Source organism: Pseudoliparis swirei, chromosome 4, assembly GCF_029220125.1.
Source record: "Pseudoliparis swirei isolate HS2019 ecotype Mariana Trench chromosome 4, NWPU_hadal_v1, whole genome shotgun sequence".
In the NCBI taxonomy this organism is placed as follows: domain Eukaryota; kingdom Metazoa; phylum Chordata; class Actinopteri; order Perciformes; family Liparidae; genus Pseudoliparis; species Pseudoliparis swirei.
This window is the reverse complement of record NC_079391.1, coordinates 29,359,439-29,376,545: the sequence shown is the minus strand read 5'-3', so window position 1 is coordinate 29,376,545 and position 17,107 is coordinate 29,359,439. Positions and strand designations below refer to the sequence as shown.

The 17,107-nt window shown below is 47.9% G+C and overlaps 1 protein-coding gene across 9 annotated transcripts in view; it reads right to left on the bottom strand.

Moving 5' to 3' along the window:
* neo1a (neogenin 1a) overlaps positions 1-17,107 on the bottom strand; it is a 145,103-nt gene that overhangs the window by 23,654 nt on the left and 104,342 nt on the right. For 8 of the 9 annotated variants that reach the window (XM_056412129.1, XM_056412133.1, XM_056412131.1 and 5 more), the window contains 5 exons: positions 6,687-6,921; positions 5,567-5,721; positions 3,382-3,530; positions 1,779-1,917; positions 1,355-1,404 (listed from right to left, as the gene is read on the bottom strand). In XM_056412129.1, the coding sequence (XP_056268104.1) occupies positions 1,355-1,404; positions 1,779-1,917; positions 3,382-3,530; positions 5,567-5,721; positions 6,687-6,921 (728 nt within the window). The remainder of the gene's footprint in view (positions 1-1,354; positions 1,405-1,778; positions 1,918-3,381; positions 3,531-5,566; positions 5,722-6,686; positions 6,922-17,107) is intronic. The other variant, XM_056412134.1, reaches the window with a different exon arrangement.

Below are 17,107 nucleotides of genomic sequence, written 5' to 3'. Positions count from 1 at the left end.
GACTGTCCCTCAGCATGGGCGGCCAGTTCTCACTCCAGCTGGGAGTGTGTGAAAGGATTGCCCCCCCCCCCCTCCTTTGACAGTTCTCTCTCTCACTTGGGATCGGCATCGACCAGCAAAAGGCTTCTATAGTCAATGCAACCACCCCGAGGTCCCCCCCCCCCCCCTCCATCTTCTTCTCTTTGCTGGGGGGGGGGGTTAAATTGAATCCATCAGCCGGATGGAAGCATACGGTAAACAGGCCTTCAGCTCTCCGTTTGAAGATCAAATGGCTAAAAAGAGAGAGGCAGCCGAGAGCAGCTTCCTGTTTGAGTCGGGAGCCCGCTGTGACGCCTGCAGCAGGATTATCTAATCACAACTACAGTGTGTTTAACTACAATAGATCTCATTTAATAGTGACACCGGGGTGGGAACACTGGGATTTGTCGGCTCCGTCTGAGAGTAATTTGATCCGACTAGATAAATCTAAATCTCACCTTCGCACGAGTCTCGTGTGAATGTATTCGATATAAATGACCAACAGGTGAAATGGCTCCGTAGCTTCGCACATAGCATCTCGACAAACACCGATTTGTCAACGTAAAGGTCAAAAGGCACCGATACGCGTTAACTGGGTTCATTGGGTTGAGTATTACATTTCTCCAAATAATTGCGACGGATCCTTTTGGATTGAGACGGTTTCTTTGCAGACGGAGAGCGATACGGGAGATAAACCCCCCCGACAGGCCAGTGTGCTGCCGACGAGAGGATCGATGAGGGTGCACACACCGGCTTAACCAGCCGGGCTGCGGGCCACGCACTGCATTTGTTCAACTGTGTGTGTGTGTGTGTGTGTGTGTGTGTGTGTACCAAACAGGTCAGGTGCACTGCTCACTTGTATGTTGCGTCTGTGGGAGGAGGAGTAAACATGACTGTAGAGAAGACTGACTGTTAACTCATGATCTAGGTTTTTTTCTGGGGTGGGGTTGGGTTCCATCCTCCACCATCAGGACCGCATGTGTGGAAAATAAAATTCCGGAAGTAGGGAGGTCAACGATAGGATTCTCATTCGCGGCCGCTTAGGCGTCAGCCAATGGGGATCCAGTTAATAGACTAAGGTCAGCAGATGGATTTCATAGCGTTGACACTTTAGAAACCGCGCTGAAAGTCGGCCATCATCACATCCTGCGGTTGTTTGCTTTTACAGCACAAACAAATTGCACCGGAGTGCGTTTCAGAAGCGGACCAAGGCCCGCCTCATCGGGCAGGCAGCCGATTGGCAGCTTTCACACATGAACTGGGCTGAAACGGGTCAAACCGGTTACAGCCGGTGTGGAACAACTCGACCAGGCACAGGTCCTGCAAACGGTCTTACCTTTGAGTTCTGGACCTCCAGGGTGAGGTTTTGAGGAGGAGCACTTGGTACTGTGAAAGAAAAGAAAACCATTACTTGTTAAACAACACAAACACACACACACACAAATTAGCTGTTAACATAATTATGAAAACTTTAGGTTTTCTGAGTGTTGGTCTGAAAAATCAAGCACTTTGATTTCATCTGTTCGGGCTCTAGGAAATTGAGATATTCTATATTTCTGATATTTTACCGACCAATAGATGAATCGGTCCGTGGAGAAGATAATCAGCAGGTTGATCGCTGATGAAAACACGAGTTTATCGCTGCGTTTAACGACAGCGAAGAAACATTCATACAGTGAGATCCCCGCATCGTAGACACTCTTCTCCATGAAGCCACGACGTGTTTCACAAGTACAGCGGCGTTAAAAATGAATACTGACCGTCGGACAACGTGCGAACGGTGATGTCATCGGTGGAGACGCCCGGACCGTGCTTGTTGTTGGCCACCACGCGGAAACTGTACTCGTTGTTCTTCTTCAGCCCGGTCATGGTGTAGGACTGAATGTCGACGTCAACGTCCTGAACCGGAGGGAGACAAAACCCCGGTCAGTTTCTTCAACAACACAACATATCTAAACACAGAATAGTGCGACCCCAAATGCGAATGTTTTCGTCGTTAGTTCTGATGTTTTGAAGTGGTACTTATATAAAGTTAGTGTATTACCGCCACTTTATAAGAGCGGACAGAAGCAAAGCGGTTTTTGAGAGACCTTAAAAAAAAGCCTGAGTTTACTACGTGCACGCTATATTTAGACTCGGCCTCAGGTTTCCCGTGTTGGCGGGCAGCTCTTTCCCATGAGGAGCAGAAGCTGTTATTTCCATCTCACCAAAGCCAGCAGAAAGAGTTGCAGATGTGAATGTGCTCACTGACAACTCGATATGAAAAGATGAAAGACATTTTAACAAATGATGGAGAGCTAAAATGAAAGAAGGAACATGTATTTCTTGAAAAAGACTAAACTAAAGTTTATCTCTGACATCTCGTTGATGTTTGCCGAATGTTGTTTTCAATTTCCAGCCAATTGTAAATGAAACAAACTTTTATGCAACTTGCAACCCAAACCCATCTCTCACATTGGGCAGCGCCAACGTTTCCATCGCCCACCAAGAAGGAAATTATCCCGTCTGCGATATTTACAAATTGGGCCACATTGCTTCACGCTAATTTGCATTCAGCTCTCTGCTTGTGACATTCTGGTTTTTTTCTGCGGGGAAATCTAATCTCACTTCCGGGGCGACCCGATGATCGCCCGCGACTGCTTCAGCCTTGAAGGATGCATCACAGGCTGCCCCTGACTTTCCCCACCTCCCCATAGCCCTTTAATATTTCATGACCTTTTGAGCACTGCGTCTTTCCAACTTCATGTCTGCTCCGTCCGTCCGTCCCTCTCTCTCTTTCTTTTCATCCCTCTACACGTCTCTTGCCCTTTTCACCTCATCTCTGGCTCTCTTCTCCGGGGAGCTGAGGCATCATTACTCGCTGCGCTGGCTGACGTTTCATCCATTATCATATTAAAGGCTTTTTAATGCCTCGCTGGCTCGCACAGTGCTACTGACTCAATATCTAACCGGCTGAATTCCACTCCGGCGACGGCGTTGGACCTGCAGAGAACAACTCTGTGATTCATATCCGCCGTTTTATTCTCTGCACAATACAAGTTTTTTTGTGCAGAGACGCTACAATTGAAGAGCGGGGCCCAAACGGCGGAGCAAAGCGTCGCTTCGTGTAGGATTAGCAACTCCTGACCTCATCACAATTTTACTGAGGCTATGCAGTCATATTCTTTCTCTCTAATGAACCGTGCTAAAGCAAGTGTCAGCTACACACGCCGCCTCTCCGCTTACGAGGTCTTACAAGTGGGAAGTCGTGGGATGACGACACGAACTGCACGTTTCCGCCCGACTCGTAATATACTCTTGGAATAAAGTGGACCAAAACCTGCAGATGTTTTATTTGGACGCGAGCGAGAGCCCCACCCCTACCTGTTCGTCGCCGTAGCTTTTGTCGGTGTAGTACAGCTTGTAGGTGAGCATCTCCCCGTTGCCCATGAGCGGTTTGTCCCAGCTCAGAGAGACGGAGGTCGGCGCGTTGGACACCGCCTGCAGGTTGGGAGCGGGACCGGACACTTGCACTGAAGCAGGAGAGCAGAAATTAGAAGAAAAAAAACATCAAACATGACACATTTTCTTTCAACGCCTCTCCATCTTTGATGCATTTCGTGACATCTGGAAGACAGGAATGCAATTTTCCAGCTATGGCTGCCAAAAACATATAAATATATATATTTTCAGCTTCTTAAAAGCCCATTTCCCTCACGAGACGGCTCAGTCCGATCTCGTCGGCTCCGGACTGGGCCGCCAGACAGGTAGATTTTCTTGTTACTCCCATGCTACAAACAAAACTGAAGGTGTTCCCGCCACAAACAAACATCCAGTGTGCATCTCTCGCATCCCATCAACATCGGGCCTCCAGCTTATATTCAGTGCGGTACACAGTTTATCTTACTGCGGTCTGGTTAGTGGAGATACGAGGCGGGATTAGACGGAGAATCTATCACAATGCGCCCGTGTGTGAGCTCTACTTTTTGTTAGAGAGGGAAGGACAGGAATGTCCATGTCCAATGTTTAGAAAAGTGGTCACGCCATCATAAATTAAATGCCAACACAAACATAAGACGTCGTCCCTTTACACGTCGTGAAGATTAAATCTTTTAAGCTTCAAGTCGAATCGGTTATATTGTAAAAACACGCACGTATACATTTACGAGATTACTTTACATCCCTGGAGGATTGTGGGGCTGTAGATAAATAGAGGCGGTATTTCAAATCCGATGCAAATGTAAAAGGCGCTTCCTTTACATCTTCATGTTAGTCTCCAAGTAAATATTTCATTCCATAGCCAGTGGGCTGCAGAACAGAGCTCACATCACATGCGTGTCACTGCCCTAATGTGTCAGGTAGCATATGGAGAGGGACAGTTCTCGTTGTCTCCTCGCCGCGGAACATCGGATTCAAAATGAAACGGTGAGTATGAGGTTAAAGTGGCGACTGTCAGACACAGATTTATGTCCGCGCGGTATATATATCTTGTATTTGCTGCAGGTGTTCCTGACAGAAGAGAGGAGCTCCCATTTGTCATCGTGCACGGATAACAGAGTGAGTATGTATGTGTGTGTGTGTGTGTGTGTGTGTCGACCCAGTCTCCGCGGAGAGGTAATATGGTGCAGCGTTGTGTGCACATGCCTGGCACTAAGGCGCAGGTCAAAAGTGTAAGCTCCGATTCGTAGTATGTTCTTACACTAAAAGTACACGCACACACACACACACACACACACAGATACACACACACATCGCCCTCACTGCTATCCCCACGGGTGTCTAGGCTCCTGCTCGCAGGTATTAACGTGTAGTGTGTGTGTGTGTGTGTGTTCCGATCGGTCCGCCCTCCACCAAGGACGCGGGGGGGGGGGGGGGGGCTGACCTACAAAGTGACAGAGACCGAGCTGTCGCTGAGCCAGGAGGTGCGGGACGTCCACCCCGACTGCGTGCAGGGAAATCCCCGTCGCAGCGCTTTTGAAATGGGGGTGAGACGGAGTGCGTTGGTTACACACCCCGACACAAAGAGAACAGAAGGAGAAGAGAACCCCCTTTTGTCCCCTCCGTGATTCTCACGTGTTCTCAAAGCATCCTCGTGAGCTTCTGTAAAGCATCTCTGTGCAGACGGGATGAGGGAGACGTTGGATCCTGGAATACCAATTTCTAAACATTCCTTACTCAGGTCGGTATGGTTTAAAGCAACACACACACACACACACACACACATAGAGGGATTATACAGTAAATGTTGGGGCATAAACAAGAAAACGCTTGCTGTTGGGTGGTCCGCCCTAACGCACAGCACCGAACAGCCTCCTCTGTGTGTGCGCCGGCGTCTCTGTTTGAAGGGAGCGTGTTTGCTGTTTGTGAGTTAATATTTGTTTGTGTGAACGTGTGTTTGCGCGTTCCACTCCGAGTGCATCCTGTTTGCATCGGTGTGCGCCAGCATGTTTCCAACTAACCGGGCCGGAGTTCAGCTTTATGTTTATGTGTCCTGTGTACTGAGCACATATAAAAGAACGCGCTGTGTGTGTGTGTGTGTGTGTGTGTGTGTGTGTGTGTGTGTCTCTACCTTCAGCCTGGGTGGCCACTTTGAGCGCTGCAGAGCTCTCTCCCTGGCCGTTGCCGTTGTGGGCCACGACCCTGAAGCGATATTTGGTGTCTGGCATGAGGTTCTGGATGGTGACCTGCATCTCCCCTGGACGGCTGGTATTCACTACTCGCTCCCTGATGTGTGCACACACACACACACACACACACACACACAAACACAGAGGAGCAGAGCATTTAATAACTTGTCTTTAAAGCATTTGAGAAAATACGTAAAAGGTTCAGTGGATAATAAGTCTGGCTACTGAATGAACTGATGATTCAATGTCTTCATAATGCCTGGTACCGTACACCGTTTAGTTGTATATAATTGTGTATTGTCCTTGTAATAGTTGTAAATGTGCATATTTGCTGCCTCATGCATGTGTTACTGTCGTTATTGACCGATAAATCTTTCTATTTCTTTTTCAATTAACAGATATAGTATTTAGTCCATAAAGCTGTGTTAGCACCCCTCTATCAACATCGAGATCAACTTGAATATAGCAAAAATATTCACATTCAATATTTGGAAAATTACCTCAAAGACTTATCTTCTGTCCTTCAGTTAGTTTGAGGCGGCCACACTGCTCTGTGCAAATAGTATTGGTACGCTTATGTATTAGACAGTTATGTATTAATTTGCATCTCAAGCTCTTGCATGAGGCCACTTATGAAAAATGACTTGCAGCTATTTTACAGAGAAAACATAAAAAATAAATGAAAAATTTAAATAGCCAAAATGCTGATGAGAAATGCTTTGGAAATGATTTTCTCAGAGATTCACAGCAAACCCTCTCCACGTGAAGCTTGGTGGGTGGGAGGGGGGGGGAGAATTATCACAGAGCCATTTTAATAAAGTGTTTTAAACCAAATTGTTTTTGTTGAGACTTGGATAGGTAATCCTTCGAGGGAGGAAGTTTGTTTTTAATTAATTAACACTTACTGCCACGATAAGTGCTTCAACTGCTTTAATTGGACATGTTCGGAGTGGTCCGAGACTCCTGCGCTGGAACCTATGTATATTAGTACTCTGCTGACTCCAGCAGTAACGCGTGTATAAGTACCCTCCCGCCGGTACTCCAGCGGACTGTGTGTGCTACCTGCTGGTTCCCTCCTGGCTGTAGAACACAGAGTAGGTCAACTCGTTTCCGTGGGGTTCGGCCGGCGAGCGCCAGGTCAGCTTGATGAAGCGGGTGGACACCAGGGAAGCTACGACATCCCGGGGGCCGGAGGGCGTGGGCCCCGCCGGACCGGCTACACCTCCGGAGCCTGGCGTTACATGGTCAGTAGTGTTAGGAGTCAGTGAGGGGGGAAGGAGAGAGGGCAGGGCTACATCTGTGGGTCGGGAGGAGAGGAGGGAGGGATGGATGCAGCGAGACAGGGAGGGAGGGAGAGGAGGGGGGGGATGAGGGAGCCCTCACGCAGGGAGAAGGGTCCGAAAGGGAAAGGGGTCGGGGAGAGGTGAAATGGAAATGACAGTGAAACGAAAGAAAGGAAGGAAACAAAAACAAAAAAAGAAGAAAACAACAAATAACAACAACGTAACAAAAAAAGGCCTTTCGGCGTGACAAGGAACCACAGAAATTAAACACTTTCTACTACACGTAAAAAGCACAATACAGGGGGGGACTACACATGCAGGTCTACACACGGCTCTCTAATGGCAGGCTGGTGGCAGAGCAGAACATGGCGTCGAGGCGGCCTTCCCACACAATCATTTGTGATTAAAAAGTGATTGACATTTTAAATTAACTCAACACGAAAAGGAAGCCTATGTGATCAGGGAGTCAAACGGTGTTTTATACATCGCAGTAAAATGTTAACAAAAGACCAACTCGACCCACAGAAAGTCTAGATAGATTCTCTCAACTAAAAAAGAAGAAGTTGTTTTTAAATACTTCACATTCCAGAGTCGAGCCACAGAAATGTGATTTCATTTGGTGGTTGCCGTTTTTTTTTTTAACATATTTTGTTTGGGAGGAAGAAATAGTTCTGAAATGCAAAGCGGCCGCTGGCGTGTTTGTCTGTCGGGGCACGTGGGCTCACCACGGACACGGCTTTCTATATTTGTTCACACCGTGTGTGTGTGTGTGTGAGAGATCTTCTGCTATCTGGTCCACACACACACACACTTCCAAACTCACACACCCACTGTGATCCACGTGCATCCGCACAGACATCTCAAGGAGTGGCTAGAAATTAATGTGACGGTGTTTACATGAACAGGATGTTCTCGTATCTGTGCGTGTGTGTGTGTGTGTGTGTGTGTGTGTGTGTGTGAACACCAAATACACGCATCCGTCTTCAGAAGGTTGTGTTTGCTCTGTGCTCAGCGCCTCGGATTTGAAATGAAACAATGATTTATGAGGTTAAAGTGCTGATTGTAATCTTTCATTTCGGAATATTTGACACAAACCTAAAAAAAAAAGAAGAAAGAGAGCAAAACATCAATTCCTCATACACACGGTTTGGTTCCGAACATCGATGTCTGGCTGAAGCTACAGCTCAGAGATTAGCAGACGCTCGATGTTTTCACTTCTTGCTTATTTCAGAGCACGTAAGACTTGGATTGAGGTCATGTGACCAAAGAGTCTTAAAAAACATTGGTTGCGTTGTCTGTATGTTTAGCAGGGGGGGGGGACTAATATACAAAGAGTGCTAGAACTCCTCAGTTCAACCGATTTGGATGTCGACAACCTCAAACAACCGTTCAGCTGGGAGTCAACACTTTAACCTCAAAGCCGCCGCTTCATTTCAAATCCAATTTTCTGGGATGGAGCCAAAAAAAGAGAAAAACCCAAAAGGGAAACATGCGTACCGTCGCTCCAGGAATAAAACTCAGAGTGCAGCGTGAATCACCACAAGCCCAACAATCATCCTCATGAATAAAGACACACAATGAGCAGAGTAGAAAAGCACATCGCTCTGGTGTCTCACATCCATCACGAGGGCGCTTGAAGCCCGTTAAGGAGGAAGCACCTCCTGCCCCTCCTGCCCCTCCTGCACTTTTAAAACGTCGCCACAATCCAAGGAACATGGAGGATGACATGTCGGATACACAGCGGACACCGTCACGGATTGATGTTGGAGACAATGTTAAACGCATGAAGTACCTTCATTAGATAAAACATACACGGGGGGGGGGGGGGGTATGAAGGCTCGTTAGACTAACAGATGTTTGACAAATGTTGGAAATAATCCATTTTCAATTAGGACCGTCTTGGATCTGTGAAACTGAGTTTTTAAGACTATAGACGTTTAAAACACAAATCAGGAACGCCATGCTGTCAGGAGGAGACTGTGACGCCCGGCCAGAAATGCATTCTGGGATTAGCAGAAACGACCATCAGATGTAGTTTCCATCTTTATACACCTTGTAATAGACATGCTGCGCAAGTGTTCTGTGTCCTTCTGACAATCTGTCTTGTACGTGCATGGCTAAAACTAGTAGTGTAAGGGAGGTGACAGCCTCCCGCTGCCGCTGCCAGGCTCTATTCAGAGCTGATTAATCGTGCCATTAGTCTCTGTGCCAGGGGTAATGAATGGCTGGCATTAAGGCTTCATGAGGAAGGTTACTCTGGATCTGCATAATAAATCTGGGGATCCAATACGCAAAACAGTCGGGACAAAGAAACGCGGCGCACGGCATTCGTCTCGATATTCAACGGGAGGCGATAAATAATTGGAGTAGCGTTAAAGTTCGGATGGAAGCCTCGTAACTTTCATCGTGCGGCGCTAACGGCGTCGTCCCGCGCCGAGTGGAGCTGGAAAGTTGCGGCGAGCAGTCGCTTCATCGTCTGGTCTGAGCACAGAGATAAGAGGAGGCCCCCCCTCGCCTCCACCAGGAGAGCATCAATCTGCCCGATGCAGCGCCCGGCGCTCTGGAACCAGCCAATAGCCTTTCGCAGGCCGGGTTCTGAGTGGAATGGATTTCTCTCAGAACTGGCCTCTGTGTCTAATGTGCCGCACGAGAGACAGATCCAGCACAAAGTCCATTACTGAGCCACTACCTTTTATCTGCCGTAGTACAATGAGCGGCGCGTGAATCAAAGTACTCTGGGGGGAGGCAGGAGGGAGGGGGGGAGGGGGGTCCGGAGCTGTGGTTGAGGCGCGTGGGGATGATACCTTTCTGAAATACAGATACATGTAAAAGCAACGACGACAGAACGCATCAACACCTCTGTGGGGTTCTTAAGTAAATGTAGTCTGCTGACATAAGGCGACCTTCCTCTCTCTCTCTCTCTCTCTCTCTCTCTCTCCCCCCTCCCCACCCCCCCCCACACTATATTGTTCCTCCTGCTCCCTTTTAGAGATAAGGCTTGAAAGATGAGCCGCCCCCCTCCCGACAGCTCCCGACATTCGAGGGGACAAAAGTCAGAAACGACGGAGTGAAGACAAAGTGAGAGGTGAGGAGAGAGAGAGGGAGGGGGGGAGGGGGGGGCGAGGGGCAAAAAAGGGCCGACCGAGCAGGTTTTTCTCTTTTGCGTCGTTGCTCTCCGTTTCCTCTCGACTAACTTTTCGAGAACGATAATGAACTCAATGTTGTACTCAATTTCTTACAAAACGCTTTCCCAACCAACGCAGCAATAAATGAAAAGCAATAAAAGGGGAAAACAATTAAATCCCTGCGAGTTTTGACTCGCCGCCGCCCCCGCTCCCCTGTGTGCTTCATCGGTGGCCGACAGACGCAGTATCAGGGGGGGCGGTGGGGGTTTGTCGGCACACACTGCCTTTGGATGACATCTGAGACATCCGAGATTAAAGGGAAGCTCAAAGGCTTAAAGAGACGAGGTAGTCCCCCCCGTCCCCCCTTTCTAGGGCCCGGTGATCCTAAAATGTTTGAAATGTGGCGCGATCCTCGGGAGAGAAGTACGTTTTCCAATTAATTAAAAATGAAGACGCGGCGAGCTCCACAAATGAGTCTTGAGTGGTTCAAATTATTTCTTTCGCCTGCAATAAATAATCTTTGAGAGGAGGAGCGTGATGACGGGGCGGCCAGAGGGGACACGTCAACGTTAGGCAAATTAAGGGGGAAATAACTTCATACGGAATATTGAAAAACGAGACTCCTGCACCAGCGGATCCTTCTGGATGCCGCGTGCATCACAACGCAGAGAAAGTGGAGATCAACAAACGTGAGAAGACCTCAATGAGCTCAGAGCCTGAAACGCTGATATGAAAGGTTTTGAAGTGGGTCACAGATGTATTTACGTCTCCACCCTCCTGTGACAGAGGTGGGGGGTGTGGGAGGAGCCATCTGAGAGATCCACGGGCCTCCCGGACGCCATGCGGAGATGCATCGAGCGCTTAAGATTGAGAAGGTTCTTTGTGCCTTCTTGTTTATCAGCTGGAGACGTGACCGCTTTGAGAAGCCGGCAGCCGTTTCCTCTTAAAGGGTTCTGGAGTTTATTTCAATGTTCATACTCGTCTCACTTTTCACATCCAAAAATTCAAAACTCATGCAGGGAGGGTTCTGGCAATTTAGTTTTCATTTGAAAAATGAATAAAGTGCGCGTGGGAATGTGCAAAATGTCGTGTACGTTCTACCGTGGCACGATGGCAGCACGCCGGGGAAAACTAAAAGCCTTATTTTTTTAAGCGACGCCAGTAATTGAATGGGGTCGGGGTGCATCAATAATTAATCATCCAGTGTGTACATACAGCAGCCCCTCACCATCAAACACGTGTACCCCCGTGATCCGGGAGCCACTGGTGAGTTAATTTGGGTGTGATTACTTTGTTCCTGCGAACGCCTCGCTTCAACACACACGCACACACACACACACGTCTAACAGCTGCTTGCTCAGACTATGTATGCAAATGAGGATGTGCGACTACGCTATACAACGTAAATGTGACCCCCCCCCCCCAACCCCTCCCTCCCTACTTTGACAAATCGGCATCACGAGCATCACATGATGGCTGGGAGAGGACGGCAAGGCCGCCCGTCTTCAGAGCATTTTGCCGGCGATGCCCGAGACACGCTGCCCCTCCCCCCTTCACACACACAAACAGACACACACACACACACAGCCTTTGTATCTTATTACCTCGGCGGTACACAAATACAATTCAACCTTTCCAGGGGAACAGAGCGAGCCAGGGATGGAGTAATTGATTTCAGAGAAAGCTCCATGTGTGGCTATGTGTATGTGTGTGTGTGTGTGTGTGTGTGTGTATAGATACATGCAACGTTTTATGTATAAAGTGAGTGGTGCTGAACAACCAGGAAAGGGCGGGAAAAGGTCAAATAGGATGTTTTCAGAAGTGGGAGCGGCTGCAGCCCCCCCCCCCCCCCCCCACACACACACTAACAAACAGGCAGCTAATCAGACTCCAACTGTAGCGATGGAGCGGCCTCCCTGGGTTGGACCCCCTGCGATGTGGCTATCGCGGGACGCCCACGTCCAGCGGTGATGGTACTCGCTATTCTACTTTTGGCTTGTGGAAACTGGGAGGGCGCGGTGGAGAGAAAAGGGGGGGGGGGGGAAGGAAAGTGATGTTTTTGTGCCGTGTGGTACTTTCAATTACTGCACCCAGAGGACCGGCCGCGTCCAAAAGCATCACATCGACATCCTGGATGAGTGCGTGTCGGAGGTGTTATGTTGTGAAGAAAGAAGGGCACGTGTGGAAAACGGGCCGTCAGATCACACACACACACACACACACACACACTTTTGTTTTCCTGTACAAAACAAGAGCAAAATAGACACCCATAACATTTGGCAGTGAGGCGACAGACCATTTATAAAGGAGGCAAAGCCTTCCACCACGGTAGAGTAAATACAGCCAATAGAAAAGCTGTGAGAACCTCAGCTTGTACACACACACACACACACACATACACACACAGTCATCACCATCCCTGAGAGACAGAGCCACAACACAAACACTTACTTCACCATCAGCGCACAAATAAACAGCAATTTGGTGGATGCTGATTTCAACTCCTCACAATCAATTTAGGCTAAAATCCCTCCGATCAGCTTCCCAGTGGGGGAACGCGTTCACTAATCACCATCACTAACATGCCGTGTGTGTGTGTGTGTGTGTGTGTGTGTTTCAGTTAAGTCACTGTGTGCACATTTTAGGGCTTTATCGGCCTAATTTGAATTTCAATGCATTTGGCTACGAGGCAGGACTATATTCACATTTACATATTGTTATTATTATTCCCCACCAAATGCCCTGATCGTAGATTCCCTTCTCGTGATCACAAGCGTTTATAAGAAATTAATTACAACTAACCGACAATGGTCTAAATAAAACAACAATATTATCATGTTTGTTTAATCAACAACATCCCGCCAACAGCAAATACTTCTCAAGACTGCAAGTAGCGATACGGTGCTCAATATTATAGATATCATTATTATAATAGTGGAGAAGGGAACCTGCAGCTACACGGAGGGAACAGCAGGTACAGCTGGCGCTCATTCATGTTTTTCTTTTATGGAAAAAGGATGAAACTACTTTCTTTTGGAGGAGATTTTATCCCCCAGTTGCACTTTATTTGCTGGTGCTTACCGACTCCTCTCCGCCTCTCAGGGGCCTCGCCTCTGCTCCGGCCGATGCGGCGCTCATGACACACACGTAATGTTGACTTTTGGAAATTCAAATTAACAAAAATGGAACTGCGGCCTCAGAAATCACAGATGGGTCGAATCAACCAGAAATCAAACGTGGCAATGTTCCTGAAAAAAGGGAACGCCCTCAGACGAGCCAACAGACAACACGGCGGCGCTCCGTTAAACCGAGCGCTCCCGCCGGCCCGGCCGTGACCCCGCTAGCGGATGGTGGAGCGCACCGGATTCCCTGAAGTGGGCTTTTGTTTTCAGTCAGAGCGGATAGAGTCTGGCTGGAGGGCGAGGGTTCCCCGGCGGTGGGCTGATTTTATTTTTGTGCAGACTGGAAACTTGACTGAAACGGTTTCTTTGTCATTTAATCATGATCTAGTTACATTTTATAGGACACGGATTCAGAAGGAACGGGACTTTACTTCCCCAACACTCGCGAGAGGCGCGACTACGGTACATCACAGTGACGGCAGAGAGCGGCTTTTAAGTGTCTTCCCTTTACTTGCAATACAATATCAACTCAAATACTTCAAAGAGGAATCCATCAAGACATATTTTTATATAAAAACCCATCCCGATGGCACACAACCACAACAATGGATTAAGGCCGCCATGTTCCCGTCTCTCTGGTGCTCGTGGAAACGGAGCGGTATCAATATCTGGGTGTCTGTTTGCATTATAAATTGGCTTCAGATATCAGTTCTGTGTGGAAAATGCATCTCTCCTGAGGCTTGGTGCAATGTTTGAAACATTAGTTGGAAGAGTTTAAAGCTCTCTCTTCTTTTGGTTGCTCAGTGGGAGCGGAACCGCTTCTGGTAACCGGGTCCACAACATCTATTTAGGCTGTAATGGCCGCCCTTTAGTTATCTGTATTTTTCACGTTGTTGCGGGCATATTTTTATGTCTGATTTTTTTGTGGCTCTAAACAACTGAATCTCATTTGGCTTCATTAATGTGTTATTAAAAGGAGAAGGTGTGAAGTCGCAACAGGGAAAGTTGATGACAGTCGAGGTGAGAAAATGAAGCGCACCCAGCAACACGGTGCAGGACGAGGAGTAAATATAGTTTGAGTCACTTTAAAGTGCAAGTTGGCAGCTAGTGGGCGTTTTTTGAAAAACAAAATTCTGATTATTTTCATCGGCAGACCATTAAGGACCAAAGGAATATGCATAATGAAGGAATGGATACATATTCTGACGTCGGAGGTCGGAAGACACCACTTATTTTTTTCTTGTTTACAATGCCGTTAATTCTGAATTAATGAACCTCTGGTGCGTAGAATGAACTGAACAATCTGAACTGAATCCTACGACGTACACGTGTCCTTATGGAGGAAAGTTAGCGGACGTCTAACTCAGACCTGCGTTTATTCGTCAAAACATGGAGCCGCACCCGGCGAGTTAAAAAAGGGGCGGGGCTTTTAATGGAAGCTTTACAGTTTACCAACAGTCCACGTTGCCTCTAATTAGTCCTCGCAGGCGACATTAAACCTCCACTTCATTCGGCTCCATGCCATCTCAATAAAACGTGTGTGGGTTGTCCGTCTTTCCTTCTGGATCCTTTCTGGGTTCTAATCCTTAACCATCAAAGCCGGTGCTTGTATTTATTTGTATTTTCGGCGGCGCCGAGTCACGCGCATGACACTGGAAGAGACGGCTGGTGCCCGTGTCATTTCACTGGGAGGTCTGGCGGCTCAGGACCGCCGCGGTTAATTGATTCGCTAATGAAGTTACGGTGTGTGTGTGCAACTCTGGAAATCCCCTCCCCCTTTCCGGTATCTGTCGAGCTGCAGCTTTGAGCACGGCACACATGTCGGTGTCATCATGCCAGGAGCCGCTGGTGGCACCGAGTGATGGAGGGAGCACTCGGGCAGCGATGAGGCATCTCCATCTCTCAGTGGGGGTCTAGTGCCTCTGATGGGAGGGGAGGACAGGACTCTTCTGTTTGCTGCCACAGGTCTAGGAAGGGTGGGGGGAGGGCGGGGGAGACTAATGGCAGCGTGGCTAGATAAAGGGAGAAGGGAGAGAAAGGAAAGAGGTGAAAGAAAAAAGAGGAAAAAAAAGGGAAGCAGAACAGAAGAAGCGAGAGATGGCGGGATCGAGGACACTTTGGATTCAACAAACGGCTTAAATAAAGCCGACCTGAATAAAAACCGTAGCAACGCCACCCGACAGGATAAAGAAGTGTTGCACACCACCGAGCACCGCCTGATGTTTATCTTCCACCTGAAGTGAAATGCCTCCCTTTCTCATTCGTCTCAATGCAGCTGGACTCTCAGCAGACAGGGGAGGTGGGGGGGGGGGGGCTAAAGCGGCACAGCGGCTCGCACATCCAAACAAGCGTTCAAGGCTCTCCAGTGAAGTACTTGGCCCCCGGGCACGACGAGGCACAGAAATGTCAAAACGTCATTCGAGTCGGAGCGCAGGAGGAGAAGAAGAGGAGAGACGGAGGATGAACAGACAAACCCAGACACGGGAGTAGTTCCACATTTTTTTGAAGCATATGGAAGGAGCAAAAAGAAATAAAGCATTCAGATGTAAATGGAAGTGCATCTCCTCAATTTATGCAAAACACGACGACGCTAAATAACATGCACTTAAGGGCAAACGGCAAAGCGAGCGCATCCACTTCCTTCTTGTGTTTGCAAATGTTAAAATGCAGATCTGTGGGACTTTTTTTTTCATATTCGGATATTAAATGGAGGTGCTTGAAACCTGTAACTTTCCATTGTATTACAAGTGGGCTTCTGCTCAGAGTTCCCAGGCTGGTGGGTTTGTGATTGGGCTGTTGAAGAACAATGCACAACGCTGGAAAATATGCAGTGGCTTTTCTTTTCTAGATTGTTTTTTTTTAATGTAAAAGCTTGATGCAGCGGTCCACTTCTAGAATGCCAGTCATCCTCAGATTCAAAGAATTGTTTCAGTAAAAATAGCATGCAGCATACATGTCAGTTTGCCACCGTCTCAAACTTCAGACACGGTCCGGCTCTTTGTCCTGCATGTGGCGGGACGACAATCATGAGCAGCTCTTTTTACTTTGTCTCGGCGTGCAGAACCTGGAAGCCAAAAGACACGCGACCCGTTTCCTCTCTGTAATCGACGCCTATCATGCATAAACGCTTCGGATAATCTTGTGCCTGGAAGAGGCCGGCAACTGTTGCTGCGCTCCGTCTGTGCACGTGACTCTAATCCCTAAAATAGCAAACCCTCCGTCTCCGACTAACCTCCCTCGTGATTATTCTGACAACAAGGTATGCGACCCCAGACGTCGCCGCTGCGTGCGGGGAATCGTCTCGACGGCTTGAAGCGGTTGTATTAATAGTCGAGAAAACATTGGCAATTGTGCTGAGAATTTCCGAGAGCCTCAAACGTAAAGCGTCGTTTATATTCTTCTTTATCCATTCCAACGGCCTGGATTTAACACAATTAATTCAAAGCAGCTACAAGTAGACGTTCCGTTTGTGATGATTTTGGCGGCCCCCGTGGACAACAGCGGTCGCGTTTCCGTGATCACCGATTTAAGATTAAGCTCATGAGAATATATCTATTAAGAAACAGCCACTCTTCTTGCTGGTATTCTCGTTTTCTTAAGGAGGTCATATCGTGGCTCGAAAATGTCCTAACCAATTAAAAAACACACGTCGTAACTTAAAGTACATTTTAACTTTGATTATTTTAATGTATTTTATGTGAAAATTGACTTTGTTGGTGTGAAAAGTCATACCAATATTAAAATAACCACTTTCCTTGTCTGTGGCGTAATGTAATGACTTGACAGAAACTAGAACTCGTCCCTCTAAAACTACACAAACCTCCAGTGAAAGTGGCGGTTTTACAAGGGACCTTAAGAGGCGCTCACGTGGCCCGCAGCAATCAGCTTAATTCGGTCCACTTTTGGCATCCGTGTTCCCATTTACCCACATCTGTTTGCAACTAGCTGACCCA